The sequence below is a fragment of the Anabrus simplex genome, chromosome 2, assembly GCF_040414725.1.
Source record: "Anabrus simplex isolate iqAnaSimp1 chromosome 2, ASM4041472v1, whole genome shotgun sequence".
In the NCBI taxonomy this organism is placed as follows: domain Eukaryota; kingdom Metazoa; phylum Arthropoda; class Insecta; order Orthoptera; family Tettigoniidae; genus Anabrus; species Anabrus simplex.
This window is the reverse complement of record NC_090266.1, coordinates 673,222,093-673,237,758: the sequence shown is the minus strand read 5'-3', so window position 1 is coordinate 673,237,758 and position 15,666 is coordinate 673,222,093. Positions and strand designations below refer to the sequence as shown.

Sequence of the window (15,666 nt, the reverse complement as noted above, 5' to 3'; positions counted from 1 at the left end):
CTGAATTAAGAATTTTATGGATCCAACAATACTGATTATTTTTAATGAAAAAGTAACATTTTGAAATACAAGAGGACTTAGGACTTTATTTTAACACTCACAATTTATCATCCAGTTTAAATGTTATGTTTTATCTCATGATTCTTAACTTGTGTCTCACTATTTTTATACATCTCGTTTTTTGTATTTGGTGTATATATGTATATTACTCTCACTCATAATATCCCCTAGGGCATGAAACACGTACTAGTTTAATGTAACAACATGTACTGAACAAGATCCTTAAATAGAATATTTGAGTGCATTCCTAAATATTTTCAACTTTATTTCAAGTCAATACGGATGTTATAATGGAACTGTTAAAGCTCGTTACTTGTACTGTTCTCAACTAATCTAAATCCAAAGAAATTTAAAAGGCAATGCCACATCACGAGATGTTTAATACCCTTCCCTTATTATTATTATTATTATTATTATTATTATTATTATTATTATTATTATTATTATTATTATTATTATTATTAAATGGTTCATGTTTGTGGGTTACTGTAGTCACGTCCTAGTTCGTGAACCATGGGCAGCGGCTGAGTGGCCTAGTAAGTGGTCCTGAGAGTCGGGATACCAGTTGCTATGGAATGGGAGTGGGCATCTCGGACATATTCTGAGTCGTGGCCCTCCTTGTGCTCAGGCGGCTAGGACTATACAATTCACCCGTGGTCCATAACCCGTTAGAGGAGAGGTCCTCACTTGGACTATGTGCAAGTAGGGTAGCATCCTGCTGCATGAATTTACCGAGCTCAGAACATTTTAAGCAAGCCTCGGACCTATGGGAGTAATGGAGTCCCACTCCGATTTGACAGGCGAGGGACTCCTTCTAAACAACTTGGCGAACAAAATGGAATTCGATGGGGAGCTATCAATATTAATGGGGCTTATGGAAGAAAGAAGGTAGAACTGGCTGAGTCAGCAAAGAGGATGCATCTGAATGTGCTAGAAGTAAGTGATATTCGGGTAAGGGGAGATAACGAGGAAGAGATAGGAGATTATAAAGTGTACTTGACGGGTGTTAGAAATGGAAGGACAGAGTCTGGGGTAGGGGCTCTTTATCAGGAATACCACTGCACGCAACATAGTTTCTGTTAGGCATGTAAATGAGCGAATGATATGGGTAGATTTGTCAGTTGGAGGAATTAGGACAAGAATTGTGTCCGTGTATTCACCATGTGAGGGTGCAGATGAGGATGAAGTTGACAAGTTTTATGAAGCAGTGAGTGATATCGCAGTCAGGGTCAACAGCAAGGATAGAATAGTGCTAATGGGCAATTTCAATGCGAGATTTGGGAATAGAACTGAAGGATACGAAAGAGTGATTGGTAAATGTGGGGAAGATATGGAAGCTAATGAGAATGGGAAGCGTTTGCTGGACTTCTGTGCTAGTATGGGTTTAGCTGTTAAGAATACATTCTTCAAGCATAAGGCTATTCACCGCTACACATGGGAGGCTAGGGGTACCAGATCCATAATAGACTATACCTTAACAGACTTTGAATTCAGGAAATCTGTTAGGAATGTACAAGTTTTTCGCGGATTTTTCGATGATACAGACCACTATCTGATCTGTAGTGAACTAAGTATCTCTAGGCCTAGGTAGAGAAAGTGAAATCTGTCTGCAAACGAATAAGGGTAGAAAATCTCCAGGACGAGGAAATTAGACAGAAGTACATGGATATGATTAGTGAGAAGTTTCGAACAGTAGACAGTAAGCAGGTTCAGGATATAGAAAGTGAATGGGTGGCATACAGGGATGCTGTAGTAGAAACAGCAAGGGAATGCCTAGGAACAACTGTGTGTAAAGATGGGAAAAGGCGAACATCTTGGTGGAATGACGAAGTGAGAGCAGCCTGTAAACGTAAAAAGAAGGCTTATCAGAAATGGCTCCAAACAAGGGCCGAGGCAGACAGGGATTTGTACGTAGATGAAAGAAACAGAGCGAAACAAATAGTTGTTAAATCCAAAAAGAAGTCATGGGAAGATTTTGGTAATAACCTGGAAAGGCTAGGTCAAGCAGCATGGAAACCTTTCTGGACAGTAATAAAGAGTCTTAGGAAGGGAGGGAAAACGGAAATGAAGAGTGTTTTGAGTATTTCAGGTGAACTCACAATAGATCCCAGGGAATCACTGGAGAGGTGGAGGTAATATTTTGAACATCTTCTCAATGTAAAAGGAAATCATCATGGTGGTGCTGCAAACAGCCAAGCTCATGGGGAGGAGGAAAATGATGTTGGTGAAATTATACCTGAAGTGGAAAGGATAGTAAATAAACTCCATTGTCATAAGGCAGCAGGAATAGATGAAATTAGACCTGAAATGGTGAAGTATAGTGGGAAGGCAAGGATGAAATGGCTTCCTAGAGTAGTGAAATTAGCGTGGAGTGTTGGTAAGGTACCTTCAGATTGGACAAAAGCAGTAATTGCAGCTATCTATAAGCAAGGGAACAGGAAGGATTGCAACAACTATCGAGGTATCTCATTGATTAGTATACCGGGCAAAGTATTCACTGGCATCTTGGAAGGGAGGGTGCGATCAGTCGTTGAGAGGAAGTTGGATGAAAACCAGTGTGGTTTCAGACCGCAGAGAGGCTGTCAGGATCAGATTTTCAGTATGCGCCAGGTAATTGGAAAATGCTACGAGAGGACTAGGCAGTTGTGTTTATGGTTCGTAGATCTAGAGAAAGGATATGACAGGGTACCGAGGGAAAAGATGTTCACTATACTGGGGGACTATGGAATTAAAGGTAGATTATTAAAATCAATCAAAGGCATTTATGTTGACAATTGGGCTTCAGTGAGAATTGATGGTAGAATGAGTTCTTGGTTCAGGGTACTTACAGGAGTTAGACAAGGCTGTAATCTTTCACCTTTGCTGTTTGTAGTTTACATGGATCATCTGCTGAAAGGTATAAAATGGCAGGGAGGGATTCAGTTAGGTGGAAATGTAGTAAGCAGTTTGGCCTATACTGACGACTTGGTCTTAATGGCAGACTGTGCCGAAAGCCTGCAGTCTAATATCTTGGAACTTGAAAATAGGTGCAATGAGTATGGTATGAAAATTAGCCTCTCGAAGACTAAATTGATGTCAGTAGGTAAGAAATTCAACAGAATTGAATATCAGATTGGTGATACAAAGCTAGAACAGGTCGATAATTTCAAGTATTTAGGTTGTATGTTCTCCCAGGATGGTAATATAGTATAGTAAGTGAGATTGAATCAAGATGTAGTAAAGCTGATGCAGTGAGCTCGCAGTTGCGATCAGCAGTATTCTGTAAGAAGGAAGTCACCTCCCAGACAAAACTATCTTTACATCGATCTGTTTTCAGACCAACTTTGCTTTACGGGAGCGAAAGCAGGGTGGACTCAGGATATCTTATTCATAAGTTAGAAATAACAGACATGAAAGTAGCAAGAATGATTGCTGGTACAAACATGTGGGAACAATGGCAGGAGGGTACTCAAAATGAGGAGATAAAGGCTAATTTAGGAATGAACTCGATGGATGAAGCTGTACGCATAAACCGGCTTCGGTGGTGGGGTCATGTGAGGCGAATGGAGGATAGGTTACCTAGGAGAATAATGGACTCTGCTATGGAGGGTAAGAGAAGTAAAGGGAGACCAAGACGACGATGGTTAGACTCGGTTTCTAACGATTTAAAGATAAGAGGTATAGAACTAAATGAGGCCACAACACTAGTTGCAAATCGAGTAAATTCACAGAGGCTTGCAGACTGAACGCTGAAAGGCATAACAGTCTATAATGATAATGTATGTATGTATGTATGTATGTATGTATGTATGTATGTATGTATGTATTATTATTATTAAAAATAATAATACAACTGTGGTGTCAGCTGACACATACCAGGGACAGTTTACAAGATACATCTCAAGTGAAGGAAAAGAAACTATTCACTTGCCTCAGGCTTAAGATGGAAGCCCCATCAAGGCACTCAGAAGCAGTGGGCTCTTCTTAAATAGTCTGATTATAGAAACTGAAGCGAAATTACAAAACCGGGCAGATAACCTGATGACGACCTTTGGCATGAAGAGGATAACGAAAATTGGTTTCTGGAATAAAAGGAAATCGCAGAGGTTGACAAGACCTGGAGTGAAGTTAAGAAAATGGCCAGGAAGTTTACTGTGTGGAGAAATTTCGCCAAGGCCCTATGCTCCAGAGGGACTAACAGGAAATAAGTCAAGTCATTTCATCACGATAGTCTGTTTTTTTTTTTTTTTTAAACAGACTTGAACACAAGATCACCACCCTCCAGAAAACAGTCATCACTTCCAATGTGTAACACTATCAGTCGCTTACCCCTCCTCCCCTGTTTGATTTTTCAGCCCTGTGCTTAAACCCGAAAGAAATGCCTGTCTCTTCGACTCGGCATTTGCATGGAGAGATCTCGCAAGTGACTTCCGAGCCTCACTTCCTTTGAGATCTGTTTCACAAAATGTATGTCATTTTATTCATATCACCCAGTGAGATGAAGTTAGCTTGAATTAGTCAAAGTAAGACTTCTAGACAGTTCTACGTAGGTATGATGGTTACATCTATTACAAGTAAGAAAATAATAGATTTTATGGTACAAAATCAGATTGCTTCAATTCTCATGATAAGAAATAAGCCGCAAACAGCAAATTTCTGTTATGGTTTAATCTCTAATAATAAGACATACTTTACAAATAAAATAAATACAACTTACATGTTTCTTTCATCGGTTTGAAAATGATCTGGAGTCCATATGGAATCAAATCCATGATGAAAAGTGCTTTGAATCCGGGATATTTCTGGCTTATATGATGTTCTCCAGACTTCTTCTTCATGGTATTCCTCCTTCAAGGAAATGCAATAAAAACGAACATACAGAATTCAGTTCACACTAAGTAGATTAAACATGTTCAAAATTAATACCGTTAACTATTAAGAACAATCTAGAATACTTAATTTTTTTGGTTTGGTGCATTTCTTGCCGTCAGCCTAATGGTGCCCCAAGATTATTATACACAGAGAAAAAAATAATTTTCTGAAAGAATTTGATTTATCTATTATTTTACTGAATAAATGTAGTAAAGGTTCCTTAAATCAGGATGTCTTAAGTCAGGAAAAGGGGTTTTTAATGCTTAATCTGGAACATCACACTATGTACATCACAAAGTTTCAATTTAATAAATAACCTTTTATTATTGTACTAATAACTAATTATTTGTTTCATGTCATTATATCTACATAAACAAACCAAATATTGCACAAACCTAAACTGATTTTAAATTGTTCACAGAATTCATCTCTTACAGTTTTAGCACTGACATTTCAAACAAACTGCCTTCAATATTTTACCATTACATTTTAACTGTTACAAAAGTGAAGATAACTACCCGCAAAAAGCTATTAGGCCATTTTTTAGTTTTAAAAATGGGATATTTTATAAAGAAGACCTTGCCAGTACAGTAAGTTTTCAGCCAATGTGCTCGAACACTTTAAATCTATCTGAGCTATTAAATGAAATGTCTGTTGCTATAAGGCCCGGAGTAAATATTTTTGTATAAATTCTTTTACCACAGTTTTTCCTTCTACCAACCAAGGTGTATATTCCTACATTGAAAAGAATCTTGTCCTGCCACTCCTTGTGTCTCTACTATAGAATTCAGGTTGGCTTTTCCATGCTGAAAGCAACTAAGCCCTGTAGTTACTGTTTTTCAATGCAAAATGTCCAGAAGGGAATAAGAGACCAAAATGTACAGTGAAAGCTGCCAGTCAAAACATCAAAAAATGCAGGCAATAAAGTAAACTTTCAATGCAAGACTGAGCCTTAAAATAGTGGATGATTTTTTGGCAGAAACATACTCATTTTGTTTATGAAATTGAGGAATCTTGCAATGGATAAGAATGCACCTACCAACGATCAAGAACAGAAACTTTAGATACTTTTTTTAAGTAGCTCATTAACTGAACTAAATGATATGAAGAACATGTACAATTTCATATCAAATCGGGGCAATTTCATCATACTGCACCTTTCTCCATCCATAATGGAAACTACAAGATTGTGCATAACATAACTCTTGTGAATTCCTTACGATGGACGGCGTTTGATTGCTCTCCCCCTGCCTACTATAGTGTTCCTTCCTTGTCAGGATCCTGCAGGTCTAACGCATAGTTTCCCAACCTGTGACTCATGAAACCCTTGCGAAAACCATCAAAAATTTTCCCAAATGGTTGTTTCTCACTCTTATGGAATTATCATTATCATCATCATCAAAGTTACACAGAGAATACTGAACTGTAGCAAGTGAATCCATGTGGAATAGACATTGTTTTCAGTTTTTTGAAATAAAGCGTGTATTAAGATATTTACTGGCAGAGAGTAGCTTCCTCAGTCTAGTAAGTTATAACTTTTTACAATTTGTTTTACGTCACACCAACACAGCTAGCTCTCGTATTGTGATCACAATAATAACTAAACTTATGTCGTAATGGTCCACCTATGTTTACATTACATCTCCAGTCCAAGAACTAGTTTCGGCCTTGGCTGGCCATCATCAGCCTTAATGCAGAACTGTACAAACACATCCAATAACTAAAACAAATTTACAAACACACACAAATGACATTAAAAAGTGTTAAAAACATCTGGGATGAACTATGTGCACAACATGTAAAATATGACGAAATTAAAATCAGGCTCTAAAATTCTTAGATGCATTGCATCATGTTAAAATGTTCCATTAGAGCTTGTTAAAATATCATGAAAACAGTAGCAGCGACTAAGGGGGGCGGGGGCAGTCGCCCCCCCCCCCCTTGTGGAGAAAACATTACATTCTGATTCCATTTTAGCCGGCTGAAACTAGGAATTATTGGAATTTTAAAAAAATTGTACGGATCCCCATTATCTTATCAGCTAGCTAGCTCTTTAGTTTATTTTCTTTGATTATTAGCGGAAATAAGTACAAAATGTCATTCGTCGTGGCTAACAGATTTGCACAGCGCCTCAGTAAGTAGCGGAGACGTTAGATGTGCTATGAAAAAAAGGGTAGCAGGGTATGTCTTTTTGCTGAGATCAAGGACCCTGAAGTATGATTCGATTGTCGCTCGCATTCATCCCTCTGGCAGTCTCTTCATTGTCTGTTAGTTTCTTTGTGTGTAGTCAAATACTAAATGATTTTTAATTGTATAATCACGCCATACTTCTATTTAATTGTAATACATACTGTAAGTATATTGTTCCCTTGGTGAGAGTTTTATACTGTAGTCTAGTATTGAATCATCATCTCAAAAACTGTTATTACCGCACTTAAATTGGTAAAAGCTTTACCTCTCTGTAGAAATTCGCCAAGAGGGCAAAAAAAAAAAAAAATACCACTTTGTACCTTTTCTTCCAGTTTACATGCATGTACCACACCCTCGCCTCCCCCATCCTCCACACCCTTTATATCCCACTAACCCAGGTACTTTTTGTTGTCCATAATTTTGTTCCCCCCCCCACACACTTTTAATTCCCAATCGCCGCTACTGCATGAAAATGCTGAAAAGTTCCTCTAATGGACATTGTCAATGGTTGAATCGCGGATGGCACACGAAGATACGATTAAATAATTGACACATTCTTAGATTACAGCTGGTTCAATGTGGTGTCCATGAAGTTAACCTGAATAAATGATGGTCAAAATTAATGAACTAAAGGAGAGAGAGTGCTAATCAAATGGCACAGATTATATGAGAATTACCTTTCGTTGCGGCATGTGGTGCATGGCCTACTGTTGTGTGCCGCATACTAACGGTGGTGAGATTCAAAGAAAAGGGAGAGGACGAGGCAAGGAGTGAGAGAGGAAGGGGGATTTAGGCAGGGCCAAAGGATGTGGGAAAACAGATGGCTGCTGAGGGAAGGTGCTGTGAATAGTATGAAAAACTGAATTATGACTTCTTAGTTTTGATGTTTCTAAAAATGGGAATTAGGTCAAACAGGATATTTGGCTTTTCTGAAATGTCATTAAGATTATAATTCAGGTTAAAATATTAACCTACATGTATGAAGCAGCTTTCTATAATGTTAAAGAGGGGTCCTTTGTTGATGACTGAGAATTTCCATATCTTGTTTTATGTCTGTGAATTTGTGATTATAGTTATGCATATGCTGTCCAACAGCCGAAAATGTATTGTACTTCAGGGCATTAACGTGCTCCGAGTACCTTATATTAAAGCCCTTCCCAGTCTGCCCAACGTAAGAAGAACTACAGCTGTTGCAAATAATCCTGTACACTCCTGAATTTGAAAAACTATTGAACTTGTTTATGGATGTGGCATTATGTAAGACTTCTGCATTCCTATTACTGGTTTTGAAAACTACCTTTACATCGTGCTTTTTAAAGATGTTGCTGACTTTGTAAATTTGTTCGTTGAATGTAAAGGTAGAAAAAGAGGAATTGTTTATCTTTCTTTCAAAGTGGTTAAGGGGCATTATTTATATTTATCAATTTTTCTTTCAATAAAGAAACTGCTGTATCCATTAGATTTTGCTATATTACGAATAGTGTTCAACTCATTTCTGAGGCCTCTTTTTGACATTGGAACACTGAAGGCTTGGTACACCATTCTGTCGTATGCTGCTCGTTTGTGAATAAGAGGGTGGGTAGAATCTTGATGGATTGTAGTGACTGTTTGGGTAGGTTTTCTTATGTCTTAAAGAGCCTGGGTGCCTGATAATAGTTGTCTAAAAATTAATTTTCCGTCCAATTTTGGATGCACAGCCAACTTGTCCAGTGAGTCTAAGTTAAAGACTTTGATTGTGCACATGGAGATGCATCCCTGGCGGATGATGAAGTAAGAGAGAGAGAGTGCGCGCGCGTGTGCATGCTAAGTGGCTTTACGTTGCATCAACACAGATAGGTCTTATGGCGACAATTGGATAGGATAGGCCTAGGAGTTGGAAGGAAGCAGCCGTGGCCTTAAGGTACAGCCCCAGCATTTGCCTGGTGTGAAAATGGGAAACAACGGAAAACCATCTTCAGGGCTGCCGACAGTGGGGTTCGAACCCACTATCTCCCGGATGCAAGCTCACAGCCGTGTGTCCCTGACCGCACGGCCAACTCGCCCGGTATGTATACCATTTTAAACCTTTCTGTAGACCTGGATAATAGGAAGACATTTGATCACTGAAATCGACCCCCATTTTAGCTCCACTGTAATGAAGAACAGAGAAAGGCTTCCTGACAGGTTCACTGTGTCTGTTTTTCTTTCCAGAGTCCACCAGTCAGTCACTACGGCTCGGCAGTGTTCAAAGCATTAGAACAGGTCGCTTGTCAACCCACTTAATAACTCATTACCATGCTGGCACATCTTACCCACCACCTCTCCTTTCTTTATTTTCTGTTTCACTACCATTGGTAGTCAGTCCATGTCTATTGCTACGAAGGGTCTCACACACAATTGATTTGTTCCTCACAAGTCGTTCAGCCAGAGGTACACTAGTGTGGAAATTAGCAGCATAAAGGATACATCCTTCATTTAGAAATCCGCTTAGAAGCTCATCACAACAGAATGAATATGACCTATTCCGCTTTCATTCACACCCGGATTTTCCTGCACAGATCTTCGTTCCAGTAGTGTAGCCTTCTCTCCTGCACAGTTTATACACCTTAACTCCATATTTGTAAGTTTTGTCAGGAATGTACATTCTGAAAACTAAACGCCTCTCCAAGGAACTACTATTTCATCTATAACCATTTCTTTCCCCATTGTCAAGGCATCTTCAAAAGTTTGGTTTAATTTATAAAGGAGGGTTGGATTCGGTAAAGACGATCGCCTGGTTGATGGATAGATTCGTTGCCTGCAAAGTGCCACAATCTCAAGAGAAGAAGGAAACAATCCCATGGTGTTACCTGTCTAATAAGTTGCACATCATATAAGACATTCTTAGACCAGTATGAGTTAATAGTTTGGTGAGAAACAAGAGCCATACACATGATAATTCCTAGAAAGTGTTTCATTTCCTCAACATTAGTTTCCTTCCATTTCAAACTTTTAGACTTGCTTTTCTAATTATGACTTTGTTTAAACTGAATGGCATACCTGTTGCTTTCCTGAACCATTATTTCTAATAGGCTGTCACCCATGAAGTGAGAGTGCAGCTGCTTCCCCAGGAAAAACAGTAAAGCCTAAATCATTCCTGGTTATATCACCCCAACTGCAGTCTGATTTACCTGATTATGTTTTAAACTGTTCACTGTCACTTTCAATAATAATAATAATAATAATAATAATAATAATAATAATAATAATAATAATAATAATAATAATAATAATAACAACAACAACAACGTCTCGACTACCTTGTGCAGAAATTTCAATTTGACGTCATCTGGCTGTCTGCTCGTCAATTTCGACGTTCCGTTTTACTCTAGGCCTACTAGATGGCACAAACTGAAAACCTCTTGGGCGCCTATGGCTGAGATTTAATGAATTTTGTCAGGTAAACACCAAATGTGTCACCAGAGGTCTTTTACATGCCGACATGGTACGACATGGAGTGTCGAATGGACTTTTTTTCGCCCTTAAAAAATCCGACTACCTCTGCTGGGTTTGAACCCGCTATCGTGGGATCCGGCAGCGACACTCTACCACTGATCCACAGAGGCAGCTTGATGATGATGATGATGATTGTTTAAAGGGGCCTAACATCTTGGTCATTGGTCCCTAATGGTACGAAATGAGACGAAATGCAATGACAATTAAAAAGTACAAAATTCATCCACTGAACAGAATTCAAAATGTGATGAAGAATGAATGGATGAATATGAATTTAAATCAATCAATGGATCTGATCCACAATGCCTCACCTTCCCAGAAATAATATTACTGACCAAGGGACTACTTCCAAAGCACAATCCTGAATTGATGATGCTTGTTGTCTAATGGGGTTCAATATCCAGGTCAACGGTCCCTCATAATGGCATTTATTGCTAGTAAAGTAGAATCATGGTATTTCTAAAGTTGCGGTACTAATCAAAAGTACCATAAACTCATGCATGGTGTTCCAATCATTATGGTACTACTCACAAGTATTGTACATGCAAGCACAGAAATGGTGTCCCGGCGTAAACAATCAACACTGCCCCACTCCAGTACTGAAAGGTGGCGAGGGAGTGAAGGGGTAGTGTCGAAGGCCACTCCAGTACCGAGAAAGAGGGGAGGGAGTGAACGGGTAGTGCTGAAGGCAGGGTGTGTGTATTGCTATACATCCACCACTGTGCCCATTTCAATCACAACAGTCTTGTAGCGGGCTGTCTACCTGCAGCAATGCTTTAAGCGTGGAGGTGGGGGTATACCATGCTTTGTTTATACCGGGACACCATTTCTGTGCTCGCATGTACATCGTACAGGTAACGCAGACCTATGGTGTTTCTCATATAATGGTGCCATTCGTAGGCAACGCAAACCCATGGTGCACCTCACATAAGTGTACTAATCACAGGGACTCTTACCATCCTGTGGTGTTCCTCACACAGTGGGTACAAATCACAGGCAACGCAGACCAACAGTCTCTCTCATATAGTGGTACTAATCACAGGCAACGTAAGCCTGTGATGTTCCGCATATAATGATACTAATCGCAGGTACTGGAAACCCACAGTGAACCGCTCTCTGCTGTTACTAATCACAAACCTATTGTATACCTAACATAGTGGTACTACTCGCAAGTAAAAGCGACCCGTGGCTTTCCCACGTGATTGTACTAATCACAAGTAGTTTCATGGTTCTGTCCGGCTCCATGGCTAAATGGTTAGCGTGCTGGTCTTTGGTCACACGGGTCCCAGGTTCGATTCCCGGCAGGGTCACGAATTTTAACCCCTGGCACAGGGGCTGGGTGTATGTGTTGTCTTCATCATCATTTCATCCTCATCACGACGCGCAGGTCGCCTACGGGTGTCAAATAAAAAGACCTGCACCTGGCGAGCCGAACCCGTCCTGGGATCTCCCAGCACTAAAAGCCATACGCCATACCATTTCATTTTCATGGTTCTAATACAATCATCCCTTGGTCACCCCTTACAACAGGCAGGGGATACCATGGGTGTATTCTTCGTCTGTGTCCCCCACTCACAGGGGGTGTCCCTTTCATTGTGGCTCTCATTTACCTCTGTGTCGGTTCCAGAGGACACTGGTGAAGATGATGAACTTGATAATGAAAAAATTGTGATCCTCAATATCACTACATTCGATATCTTCATATTCCAAAAGAACTTCAATATTCAACTCCTCTAATGGTTTCTCTAAACGAGATCTCCTGGTTCGTTGTGAAAAGTCCTCAATAAACACTCTTTGGGTAGCTAGAAGTCTGATAATCTATGTTTCATCTGAAAAAATTCACACACATTCCTTAGCTTTCTAAGTTTATAGTTGAGAACTAGATGATGAAATCTGTATATAAGCAACTTCCTGACCGTGATGCTGCATAGAAAAGATGCTGAATTGTAAATCCCGTAGTTACTTCACACACTGACAAGGATATTCATACACTGTCACAACAGATTTCCACCAGCCTATGACAGCTACAGCACGATAATAATCAACAATGTATAGCTCCTACTGTCCACCGCAGTTGAGCAGGACGTCTAGTAAAAATGCGAGGCACTGGTGACTCGTATAGCAAATAGTGAAAGCTGTATTACATCCATGAGTCACGAGTCACCCATGCCTCATGGTATGAGGTAGTTGTTGAACATACAGCTATGCCATAGAACATCATAGATACCACCTGTGACTCGCTGTGGTACTGATACGCAAAGTTATCTCTGTAGCAGCACAGGAATAAAATGTGTACTTTGTCCAGCACCACGTTTTAGTGCTGTACGAGTCACATGTGACTCGCAAAGCAGAGAACATGTTAAACTTGGTGATTTTTTTCCTATTTGTTTTACATCACACTTACTCGGGTGTTATGGCAACAACGGGACAGGTCAGGGCTAGGACTGGGAAGGTCTTAATTAAGGTACAAGTTCATGCATTAGCCTGTTGTAAAACTGGGAAACCACAGAAAACTATTTTCAAGGCTGTCAACAGTGTGGTTTGAACCTGCCTCCTGCCAAATGCAAGCTCACAGCTATGTGACCCAAACCACACAGCCAAATCGCTTGTTCTAGTGATGTGTTAATCCAATAATGGTCAACCGTATGTAAAGGGAAAAAAGCCTGATTATTATATTAGATGTGGATTTTCTTTTACAGGTGACCAGAACTGTCCAAGACTGCAGTGTTGTTTGTGGTGACATTCTTGCTAGAAGAGATCTGAAACCTTCTCTATTTAAATGCCATTTAGAAACCGAAGACCCTAATCATTTTTTAAGTCTGATTTTTTCTCTGAAAACCTAATGGTAAAATGATTTTACTTCTTACATGTCTGTTGCAAAGAGTGACAATCAGAATGATCTGCAAGTGTCTTACCATGTTATATTAATAATGTACAATTATTAGAACTTTTGTACTTTCAATAATTGAACTGCCATTGATCCACACTTGGAGGGGAATCCTACGGTAAGCCTATTTATCTCATCTACATTAAATTTAGGTTAATTTAAGTTTTTTTAAAGTAATATGTATGTAAGGAATACGTTCTATTCAGATCTTGGTTTAATGTAAGGAGGCCTAATGACCTTAACTATGCCAGTAAAATCTATCTATGTTTGTCAAAACATTGGCAAGTCAAAAAATTATGGGAACCGCTGCTCTAATGAAACAATCCGTATTCATTTGACTACATGCAAACTTACCTCTCCCTTATAGCCCAGTCCAGGAGGTTTTCTACTTAAGGCAGTTGTGGGTAGACGTGTTTATGACATACAACCTTCATGAACAGTTGCAAAGTGTACAAAGTGTACATTTATCATGATCAGGAGGCCAATGAAGTGTGCAAAACAAAAACAAAAACCACACGCGCGCGTGCGCACACACGGCAGGTTCACTGTCCACATGCGGTACGGTCCACTGACAGAATGCCATATGGGCTTTGAAATCATAACCATGGAGCTCCTGATTTAAGTGAAGATGGTACGGGTGAAACCATATGGTATGCAATATCCACATAGCAGATGCCTGGCTGATGTTCATCTCCTTTGTAATGCCATGTGTGTTAGTGTGAGGGTTATGCTGGATAGTGTCCAATACATCCTCTTCACTATGCGCAGACTTCAAGGGATGGTACCAAATAGGCCATGTCCTTCCCATGGATGCAGTTGCATGCAGACGTCTTTCCACACTCTGAAATGTCCTGTCTATCTGTTGTTGCCTACCCGGATAGAGTTCTAGATATAGACATTGTGCCTGGTATGCATTCTGTCCAGCTTCTCCATAGATATCCACATACTCATCATTGAAAAACATCACAAGGGAGTGAACATGTGTTGTGTTGTGATCTACCTTGAAGGGAGGGAGTTTGTGCAGCTACGTACCTACCTGCCGTCATATGTTACCGTTCTACTTGGAACATGTACGCATAGTTAACTGGAATGTTGGCTGCCTGTGTGTTAGCCTCATACTATCACTTTTCATTGTCAAACCCAGCTTCATACCCTATGCCACAATACCAACAGCCCTTTTTAGAACCACATAAAAAATTCAGTCTGAGGAAACTATAACGTATGAAACCCTGCCACATCAGGGTCAATCACTTTTAAATATGGCTTTGACAAGTAGAGGCATTGCAAGCCGTCCACTTCATGACCGTATCGATGAGTACAATCAACAAATTAATTTAAAAACCACCTAATCGATACTTTATTTTTGCCTTGGGCAAAATTAAAAATACATTAGCGCACACAGAACACGTTTCGACAAATTAGTGGTCATCTTCAGCTGTATAAAGATAGCTTAGATGAAAACATTTGGACAGTAAGCACATTAAACCTTAGAACTATGTCCCATGGGATCCTAAAAATTATTGCTCTAGGGAATGGGGGATGTTGGGGATAATACTTAAATTACAATTCGCATCTACAATTGTGTTTAAAAAACTTATTAACTAATATACATATTTAAAATATTTAAAAGCATCTCTAGTGATACACTTTTCGTAATAACACTAGGTGGCATGAATAAAAAAGTCATTGTTTGTAACAGTCTTCAGGCATTTGTGAGAAGGATACTTAAATTAAAATTCACGTCTACATGCTGTTAAAAAACTTATTTACTAATAAACATATTTTTAAAATATCTTGAAGCGCCTATGGTGAGGCAAGCTGCCCTAATCAGAAGACCGTCATTTTATATAACAGAGAAGCTACCATAGGACTTTTGCAAATCAACAACAATTAACACATCCTTTTTGCCACAATCTAAAGAGCAATATTCACAAGTCAAACAGTCAACACGGCCTTTTACCACAACCTAAAGAGCAACATTTAAGGAAGATACTCAATACAAAATACAAACAACAAATACCCGAAGCCTGGAATGTACTGTACATAGACTTTTTATTCAAGACAAAGTGTTTTTAAAAAGTGCCTCAACATAGACGCTTCAAGATATTTTTCAAATAGGTTTATTAGTAAATAAGTTTTTTAACATCATGTAGACGTGAATTTTAATTTAAGTATCCTCACAAATGCCTGAAGACTGTTACAAA

At 39.3% G+C, this 15,666-nt stretch overlaps 1 protein-coding gene across 1 annotated transcript in view; it reads right to left on the bottom strand.

Annotated features, from left to right (window-relative positions):
• LOC136863628 (peroxisomal targeting signal 1 receptor) overlaps window positions 1-15,666 on the bottom strand; it is a 282,877-nt gene that overhangs the window by 189,081 nt on the left and 78,130 nt on the right. The window contains exon 4 of the mRNA XM_067139995.2: window positions 4,757-4,887. Coding sequence (XP_066996096.2) covers window positions 4,757-4,887 — 131 coding nt within the window. The remainder of the gene's footprint in view (window positions 1-4,756; window positions 4,888-15,666) is intronic.